General features: G+C 41.2%; 1 protein-coding gene and 1 long non-coding RNA gene across 3 annotated transcripts; one reads left to right on the top strand and one right to left on the bottom strand.

Moving 5' to 3' along the window:
- Positions 1 to 3,537: 3,537 nt before the first annotated feature.
- On the bottom strand, positions 3,538 to 6,623 carry LOC113021325 (uncharacterized). 2 transcript variants are annotated; one of them, XR_003272281.1, is made up of 3 exons: positions 6,166 to 6,623; positions 4,302 to 4,440; positions 3,538 to 3,758 (listed from the first exon to the last, which is right to left on the bottom strand). It is a non-coding gene; the product is annotated as an uncharacterized LOC113021325 (long non-coding RNA). The 2 variants fall into 2 exon arrangements; XR_003272280.1 differs by lacking the exon at positions 6,166 to 6,623 and having other exon boundaries at positions 4,302 to 4,932.
- Positions 6,624 to 6,647: 24 nt separating this feature from the next.
- Positions 6,648 to 10,219, top strand: LOC113021320 (homeobox protein Hox-B6a-like). Its single transcript, XM_026165929.1, has 2 exons — positions 6,648 to 7,272; positions 8,932 to 10,219. Exons 1-2 carry the CDS (start codon positions 6,699 to 6,701, stop codon positions 9,210 to 9,212), a joined length of 855 nt encoding a protein of 284 aa, XP_026021714.1. The 5' UTR covers positions 6,648 to 6,698; the 3' UTR covers positions 9,213 to 10,219.

Consider the following 10,219-nt stretch of genomic DNA (forward strand, 5'->3'; position numbering starts at 1 on the left):
AAATTTAATTAAATTTGAAATTGAATTTCTTTTTGGTCCCAGGTACCGTGAAACATTTGCTTTAAAAACATGACTTTACTGAAATGCATTGAGCATACTTATGGGTTTTAACAAACACGTATGCTAAAATATTTATATTTTTGTCGCAGATATCAATATAGTATTGAGGTTATTGAACAGAGAAAGACCACGCAGAATCTCAAATCAGCTATTGACACTCATTATTGTCAGCAGTGTAGTATTATTTTTATTATTATAATCATTGACTAGGTTTAGAACAGCAGTATGCGTGTGTGTTTATGTATGTGTGTGCATTAATAATCACGGACTCGAGAGATGTTTACGGTCTTATTTACCATATTTAGAAGTGTCATCTTTAGTTATACATTTTTCACATACTACAGATGTAGTTATATTTAACCGTCAAACAATTTGGATCATATACAGATGTTAATGTATGTCTTGAAATTCTGGAACTAAAATGGATAATTTAACACAAATATAATTGTTATATAATACTAAATGAAGACAGTAACATTTAGAGAGTGGTATATAAGGTACGAGCAATGTGTGTCTTTCTGTCTTGTGTTCTCTGTTTTGGTAGATAAGTTGAAGCCAATAGTCTGTTTTCCTGTAAAGCTGTGATCCCACAGCTCTGGGAGCAACGGTTATAGACAGACACAATCCGGAGGCTGTTTGTGTTCGACGGCAGTCCTTACAATGAAGCTTCAGAGCAGCCCAGAGTCCGCACTTAACAAGACACTCTGGTGCCATCTAGTGTTCCGTTAACAACAATACCAAAGAGCACATAGACACATACACAGGTTCTTCTTTCTCAAGACTCGGAAACACAAGTTATACATCCCTGGGTCAGTGTCAGTGCGATTTACAAAAACCATGCCCGCAATTTTACTTATGTATTACCTCTGGAAAAATAATACCAGGTCAACCCCAGCGAGTGGCACAAAAAGCTTTTGTGTGCTTTCACAAGAGTGTATGCTGAAGATTTTTTTTGTCTTTGATGTAGGGTTGGAAAGGTCGACTTGTAGCACTGAGGTAGAGAAACGGGTGTTTCTCTCCGTCCTGCTTTGTTGCCAAGGTTAGGCTGGGTGCTGTTACACTGCTGAATGAAACGTGGAGAAAACCGTGTGTGTACAAAATCCCAGAAGAATGCTGTGCTTGTGTGTGTGCGTGTTTGCGCGTGCGCACGAGCACTGGATGTGCTCAAGGAAAAGTAATTCTGGATGCAAAATTTATGCTGATTGGTCAGGAGGGCTGTTTCGGAATAGAGCGGCAAGCAGGGAATGTGAGTGCATGGGCTTCACCGTGTTCGTGTGTGTGTAAGCATATTAATTCGTCCTTGCTTTGTGGTTTTATCACTTGCGCTTATCTGTAAATCTGTTGTGCAGCCCCACTCAGATATATGTTTCCAGTTGTGAACGTGTGTGTAATCATCTGAAAGACCCTCATGGAGGGAAAACTATGGCGTTCTGTTTAATTTATGACTTTAGCATAGTCTCACTTTAAATTGAGTATTCAATTTCAGAGTATTGAGATCAGATACAACATTTGTTTTCGCTTCACCTATTTGTGGTCTGCGCAGCGGATAAATACCTCGACAGGATTTTCTGTGCAGTTAGAATAACGATTGCCAGGATGATAGTACCAGATAATTATTATTATTATTATTATTATTATTATTATTATTATTATTATTATTATTATTATTATTATTATTATTATTCGTCTGACCAAATAATGTCGAACAACACAGTTTGAATAATCAAGCTCGAGTCTTCTTATTTAGCCGAAAAATATGCGGCTCTTTCTGATGCTGCATTCACCCACCCGTTAAACTTTAACTGGTCCCGAGGCCTTTTGTGGCTGAGGGCTGGCGTCCACCGGTAATAGTCCAGTGAACTGACCTGGAGCGCGTGCTCACAGTACCCTGAAGGACGCGGCGAGTCGACTGGCGCTGCCTGGAAACGATTAATATATTAAACAAGAGAAAGTACTAGTCAGGCAGTTTTTTGGAGTTTGTCATTAACTGGTGCAGCAGAAGAGGTCTCTTTCTCTCTCTCGCGCGCGCGCGCACGCACACACACACACACACACACCGAGCAAGAGAATTAGCAATAGAAGCTCCATGTATCTAAACTCTGAACACATGAACTTTTTATCTCCAAGCATCACAACTTCTGCAATCTTCTATACGATCCTAAGAGCGAAAGTATTCTACTTATATCAAAAAATGTCCCCGTTTTTCCTGACATGAGTAAAACCCATGAAATATCTAAATTAATGACATTATAACAGACCACCTACTTAAAATGTCTGCTCTGCCAGACAAGGACCAGTCTGATGCGCGCAGAGTTTTGAACTCCTTTTTGTAAATAACTCGTACTAAAATGACACATAAGAGTAATTTAGTAGGATAAGCAGTGAATTTTTAATTTCATAGACGGTTAATTATTTAACCCGTGAAATGCTATCGATCCTTTCACTGCCACGGCTGAAATAAACCACAGGTGAGCTGCACAGTGCTCGTTACTTGTGCGGAGAACAGCACATTTGTTCATCTGCTGTTTTGCTGCGGGCCTGTTTTTCAGTTCGTAGCCATTCCTCGGACTTTACAAGGAGTCATAAAAAGTCATAAAACCATAAAAGTCCTGAGTTCTCTCTTTCTCCTTCGCACATACCCCCCTTACACACACACACACACACACACACACACACACACACACACACACACACACACACACACACACACACACACACACACACACACACACACACACGCAAAAGGTGAAAGGGACCCATAAAGCCATAAAGCAGCCGCCTGACTCTTTCAGCTTTAATTGTCGATAATCTCTGAAGTTTCCCGGATTCCTGGAGTTCCTTCAGCGCCTCTCGGCTGTTTACTCTGAAGCTGCACCATTAAATTTACTGTGCAGGAATACAGCAGGCTTAAAACGCATATCCGTTTAGAAAAAAGATGGGATTTGTAATCGTCATCCAACCAATTTTTAACGTGGGAGAATGTCCCAGAATATTAACTTTTTTCTTTCTTTGTTTTCTGATATAATCTAGACCATTCCATCTCTCTACAGTTTCTATTTATTTGTGTCATTATGATTCATATACTTAAAACAGATTTCGCTTCTTGTCATTACCCTGTTATTAGTGTTGGACCAGTGGTAAAAACTTAATAACTATATAGCTAATGACTGGAAGGCTGTTAGCCTACTGATTTTGGGGTGGTTAAAGCAGCTAACAGGCCATCCGAGGTAGCTTATGTTATTTGTGGTCTTTTAAGTCTCCCATTTTGTATTGTAGTTACTCAAATAAATAATTCGTTGAATTTCGGCACAAAGGTCTAGCACACCCAATGTCATGGTAATGCTCTCAGCAGCGTCGGTACACAGCCCCGTTCCCTTTTTTTCAATACTGGTGGACGGCAAGTTAAAGTTTGGTAGACTTCAATATCCCCGTCAACACAAGGAAATATCAGGCAGTAAAACGCAACAAAGCATAAGGTCACGTGACATAAAATGTGACTTCTTTACTAGCTTTAAAGCAGACTATGTCCTTCTGCTATTCCTTTATGTCCACCCCACTCCTCTCCCTGACACACACTCGCACAGGGACCAACCATCCGGTTCTCAAATAGCAAAATGTTTCCAAAGTTTAGGTCGTTTTTTTCTTTGCTCTGCTCTTTCGTGTCGTCTGCCACTCGCTTCTCCCAACTGCAATTGCATCTGCAATGACACATAAATATATGTCCACTTGCAACATGGAGGACAATGTCATCATGCAGTGTTGCCTATGAATATTTCCATGCAGTCACATGATATAAGATGATAAGATGATGATATTTCATGTTGCTTTTCCAGCATTAGAACCAAACTACAAGTTCGTGAGATCTCCTCTGAAGTTATTCTTAAATGTTACATTAATCTATACTTTAAATAAACTGCTAATCTCTGCAAAAATTGTCATATAAAATACATAGATGCTTCGTAACAAAACTTTCGGTATGTTACTATACCAACACTTCAATTGGCTTGACAATATTCTTAGCTTAAGCAGAGCTGTACCTCGAATCAGGAAAAGCTATGATTCTGCCTTTATATTATTATTAGTATTATCATTATTATTATTTGTATTTTTCAAAGTTCTTTCTTCATATTTACTCTGTGGGCTGGTGCTGGTATAGGCCTACCACAGATATAATACCAAAGCCACAATCACGTTAATACCGTGCTAATGCAAATAGGCTGTATATATAATAATAGTATTACCGTCTTGTGTGTGTCCCAGGCTGTAGGCCATGCCTGTCCTGTCCCGACTGTTAGTGCTCATTAATGATTACACCACAGTCAGCTCCAACACAATGCTGTTGCTTCCCGTTCCCACAAAGTGGAGAGGAAACGGAGCGTCCTGCCAACAAGAGAGAGCGAGAGAGAGAGAGAGCGAGAGGTCAAAATAAAAGTTCAGAAGACAGATTCTCCATCAGTTTGTGTAATCCTGCATAGAACGCGCGGCTCGGGGATTAAATTTCATATTTGTCCTCCTACGACGAACAGTATTACTTTAAAACGAAGAGATGGGGGAACTGATGAAGTGGGGAGGTGAAGTAAAAGTAAAAATAGGCTTTGTCTCTATCGGTAGTCAAACTGTCTACAGTTTGGCCATTCAGACAAGTCAGAGCCTGTAGAGGAAGCACAGAAAGACACCGAGAGGGGGGGCGACTTATTTATGACTGCGGTTATTTTACGACCTCAGCGACACATATTCCGTTTGTGACCGCGAATGAAAAGCACGCCGAAATACCCCCACCCTCCACCCAGCTCGACCCTATTTATTCTCCTCTCTAATTTTGAAGAAGGAAAGGGAGGTTCTAATGTTTCTTTGCGAAAAGAGTGCAAAATGTGTCTGTGTAAATTTAGTTTTTATTATTCTAAGGGATGATAATAATAATTTGTGACACTAGTGTACCCATTAGCTATGTTTTTTTCTTTTACATTTATAATTATCGTTCTACATTTATAATTATCGTTCCATATAGTGTAAAACTGAGAAAAAAATATAATATAATTTTACAGTAGTAATGCAGTATGTTTTTTTTGTTAGTGGTAAAACTAACAAATCTATAATAACGGCGTTTTTTTATTCGAAGACTTCATTCTAATTGTTTTTTTTAAACAATGCAATATATTTCGGTTCAATATAAACATGGACGTGGCCATATATATATTGAAAGAGCTTCAGGCGCGTGGGTCTAATGAGTGTCAAGATGACGCTAAGAAAAAAAGCAGAAAGAAAAAATACTTATTTTCTTTTTTTGTTTTACATTTCAGGCTAATCAGTGTCACCGGAGAAGAAAAAAGGAAAATAATAAATCACTGCACACATTGATCAGACCCAGCACCCTCTGGCACAGTATAGGAGTTACATTTTTCTGACTGAATAGTCTTATGGTACTCTTATAGCAGCATATGTATGTGTGGATATATATATATATGGATATATATGGATATATATATATATATATATTTTTCTACATTTCTAACTATCAGATTATGTGCCGAAAATCCCTTCCAAATTACTAAATTAGTCTTCTGCTTTAGAAAATAGCAGCCTGCGATAGGAGTAGGACACACACACTGGCCGAAGAGGGGACATAAACTACCCAATCACCAGATATACCAATTGCAAATATACAACACTCCAATTACATGGCCCATATTATATAGTAGGCTGAATCTAATACTAGCATCACACACACTGCACCACACACAAGACGCGCGCACGTTCCCGGCTGTGATTTACGCTCCACAAATTCATTTTAATGCGGTCGGTATTATCTCCAAAGCGCCGGGAAACATATTTTATTATTCGGTTGCCTTCTCTCCCAACCCCAAGGGGAAAACGCGCATACGTGTGAGAACTGCTGGTTTTTATGGGTCCAACAACAGACGGAGGAAGACACACGGGGAGAGAAAAGAATCAATTTAACGCGTCGAGGATTCCGGTGTGATTGTGCAATGTCACCGGGAACAGAAGGAAGATTAGAAAGAGAGATTAGATACGAATTAAAAAGGAAAGAAAGGAAGAGAGCGTGTTTGTGTGTGGTGGTGGGGGTGTATTCGGTAGTTCCCAGACCTCCTCCTCTTCCTCTTCTTCTTCCTCTCCTACGAAAGGAAAACAGCGAACGAATGCCAGGCACAGACGCGTCCCATTGGTCAGTTCGAGGTCAGCTGGTGTCTGCCCTCCAACCCCCCACCCGATACCCCTTCTCGCCCCGTCCCGTGTTCTCCGATCGCATACACACACGGAGAGGTTCTCTCTGTTGCCCCCCACCCTCCACACGCCCCTCCGTCCCACACTGGCACTCAGCCCACCTAATACAACCCCCCCCCCCCTCCTCCCAATCTGCGATACACTAAGTGATAGCGGCAGCCCGTCGGACTGTCGGCTATAAAACACAACAAATCATAAAGTGCAGGCAGGGGAAGGCAGAGGAAGCAGGACGGGAGGGAGAACCGTTAGCTGCTAGCCGTTAGCCTCTGCCTACTCCTCCTCCTTCTCCTTCTTCATCGAGTGAACGTTGTTATTGTGTTTGTTTCGTCCCCTCCTGTCCTCCCCTCTCCTCTTCTCCTCTTTTCCGGCTTCTCCTCTTTTTCTTCTTTCTCCTGATGAATTCCTATTTTGTCAACTCCTCTTTCCCGGTGACGCTACCGGGAACGGGTGGAAGCGGGCAGGCGGCGGCAGCAGAGTCGTTTTTGGGTCAGATACCTCTCTACTCATCGGGATACGCCGCCGACCACCCGCTTAGGCACTACCCGGGGGCAGCAGCCGTTACCGCAGCTGTGGCATACAGCACCGGCGGACCCGGCGCACACCAGGACAAACCGTACCCGGCATCCACCTACTACCAGCAGGCGGCCAATGGAGCATATACCGGACACCGGGCGACAGCAGCAGCGGCGGGGGTCGGTGTTGGGGGCGCGACCGGAACCGGTGCCTGCGACTACGCCACGGCAGCGGCGGCAGCGGCGGCCGCAGCTGCAGCCACGACTTTCTACAGGGATAAGGAACACCCGTGCGCTCTGGAGGAGCATCAGCTCGCGCTCAGTCAGGACGGCGTGCAGCGTAAAACAGAGTGCGTAGGGCTCAGTGCAAAGGGGCTTTTCGGAGAAACGATGGAAGACAAACAGTCGGCGTCAGTGCCCATTTATCCATGGATGCAGCGGATGAACGCCTGCAACGGTGAGTGTCTTCTTCTTCCTCTTCCTCTCTTTCTTGCATATTTTATGATCCCAGTCATAGAAATGACATTTGTTTCCTCTGTCAGCCTCTGTTAGATTTCCTTTCCTTTTCCCCTCCTCCTGCCACAGAAGCTGCTTTATGATCCCCGTTTGTTGACCTGTCAGTCCGTCATGTGCGCTGTATTTTATTGTCCGTCATAAAACGGGTTTGTTTGCATTGCGGGTCCTTTTACTGTAGCCTGTGTGACCCGTGACGATGCTACCAAGTAAAGCAAAGTGTGGGGGAAAACAAGGAGCAGATAAAAAAAATTTATGATGTAGATATAGAGGAAATACAGAGATAAGTCTAAATATCCACACTCTATTAGTCATTCGTTTATTCAAATGTGTCTGAATAGTTCATCTCTTTTATTTTTGAAAACGCTTTTCCTCTCAGACATACTCTGCTTTGAGCCATGACCAATAGGATGCGATAAATACTGTTTTGTTTTTGCTAACGTTTCTTTTCTGTGCTGATAAAGATATATCACATTTCCTGTTGCTATTATTGGTTTTGACCTTTTCTATCTTATCGTTTATTGAGCCTCCGCAGCGTAGACAGTGTTATTCACTGTTGATTCAAATCGTATATAGATATAGCCTAAAGTTTAAAGTGAAAGTGAGGCAAACCGTGGCGGAAATAATGTGAAATAGTTTCATTTAGTCGGCTCTCCTAAAAGTTTGTGCTTTTGCACTCTTGCATGATTTAACCTAAAGTGTTAAACACTGTCCTGTGCTGCAAACCATCCTTAAGAGAGAAAAACGGCCTGTTGAGGGTAGAATGAGTAATAGCAGATGATGCAGAGCTAGTGTTTTGTAAAGCCCTGCAGGACACTCCGAGTTATGACAGATGAGGTGGTAACATACTTCGCCGCAAATAAATATATATGAAGGAAAACAAAGAGCGCGTTATAAATGACAGTTAAAGGTGCAAATAGTAGCCAGAGAGAGGGGAGAGTTATTTATGGTCATTTGGATTTAGATATGAATAGCTTGTGGCATGCAATCCATGCTCTTACTTTCAAATCAATACACAAACTGAAGTTGCCTTAATTGCCTTATTAGTGAAGATCGGTGTATACACACCACAATGGGAATTTATTTTCTGAATTTACTGCTACTTACCATCAGCAACATTATATAACATAGTTATTCTCCGTGTTTCATAAACCATGAAGTTCAACTTTCCTGTAGAATGATTGTTATTGTTTTTATTAAACAAAATAAGAAATCCAAGTTTTCACTTTTCACAAAGCCAAAAATAATCCGCGGCTTCGCAGTCAGAGTAAGTAAACATTTTAGTAAAACAATGTTAAATTCACATTAAAACAGTGTCCTTAAGGAATGGCGCACATTGTTAGATGGCAGCCATCGTCTGCATTGTTCTTTAATGTGAACATTACTAATTCTTAATTTAAGCGGGGGCAAATAGCCTTGATAATACTAAACAGGCACTGTTGTGGAAACTTGTAGAATAGAATAGAATAGAATAGAATAGAATAGAATAGAATAGAATAGAATATGCATGTGATGAACTTTTCTGGTAACGTTTTCTTAACAGAATAGTTAACGCCTCAGTGTTGTTATCTTGGTTCAAATGTATCTGTCTCTTGCTTCTCAGGGACCTTCAGTAGCCCCGGGAGACGCGGTCGGCAGACGTACACCCGCTACCAGACGCTCGAGCTGGAGAAGGAGTTTCACTTCAACCGGTACCTCACGCGGCGACGTCGGATCGAGATTGCGCACGCGCTGTGCCTCACGGAGCGACAGATTAAAATATGGTTCCAGAACCGGAGGATGAAGTGGAAGAAGGAGAACAAGCTGATCAACTCCTCTTCTACATCCTCTTCTTCTTCCTCTACGGCGAACGGTGCAGATGAAGAGGAGAAACGGACTGAGTAAAACAGGACCAAAAATAAACTAATGTAAGACACGTAAAAGGAAGGGCAGAATAAAAGAGAAGACATGCTGATTAATCTCATGCCTCCAAGTTTTTCAAGAGCACCCCCCGCATTTTTTTCTCTCTCTCTCTGTTGTTTTTCTTTCTTTCTTTCTTTTCCTCACCTGAGCAGTGGTGAAACAACGGAATGGGGGGATTTATTTTTATCCCTCTTACATCAACTCTTTCTTTAGGCTGTACTTGAGTGGTCTTATATTTGGTAATAATTTGTAAAACACTCTATAGCAAGGGTTATGTAACTGTGGAAAGGGACAGATACGATAAAACCTGGGAGGGGAAAGGAACATGGCGTTAAATTAAAGAATACAATAGATGAATGAACACTTTTTTTAAAGGCCACCAACACAAGGCCACGAGTAGTTTTGAAACACAATTTATTGCTGCATTCCGCCTACCGATTTTTTTACTGTACTTTTTTATGGCTATGCATATTTAATTTATTTCATTTTATTTTTTATTCTTTCAAAGACATCATGTAAGGCACTTGTTTTAGGGTTTACAACTTGTTTTGGGGGCTTTAGAACTTGACTTCCGGCTGTTTCCTTCCCGATTTTGTTTCTTATTATTTGTAAATGTGTGTAGCCTTTAATACCTTTAAGTACACGTGCAAGTATGCTCTGCATATACACGAAGGGAGGAAAAACTATTGGAGGTATGTATGTCTTATGGTGTTCATATTTAAACTGTACAGAAATAAGCAAGGGAAAAACACCTTGTATGGTGAAAATAATGTAACTACGGTTGAGGGGAATTTTTCAATATCGGGAAACCTGTTGAAGCTTTGGGTGGGGTTGCGGTTGTTAACCTACTGATGATATTCGCCAAACTACCTAAAACATTCAGGAAAGTGTATATTTTATCGATTTTTACATGTTTTGGTTATGTGTTATTGTCAAGTAATCACATATACTACCTATGACAAATGTTTAATAAAATGTAAAGGAATTTA

Source organism: Astatotilapia calliptera, chromosome 4 (assembly GCF_900246225.1).
Source record: "Astatotilapia calliptera chromosome 4, fAstCal1.2, whole genome shotgun sequence".
Lineage (NCBI taxonomy): Eukaryota > Metazoa > Chordata > Actinopteri > Cichliformes > Cichlidae > Astatotilapia > Astatotilapia calliptera.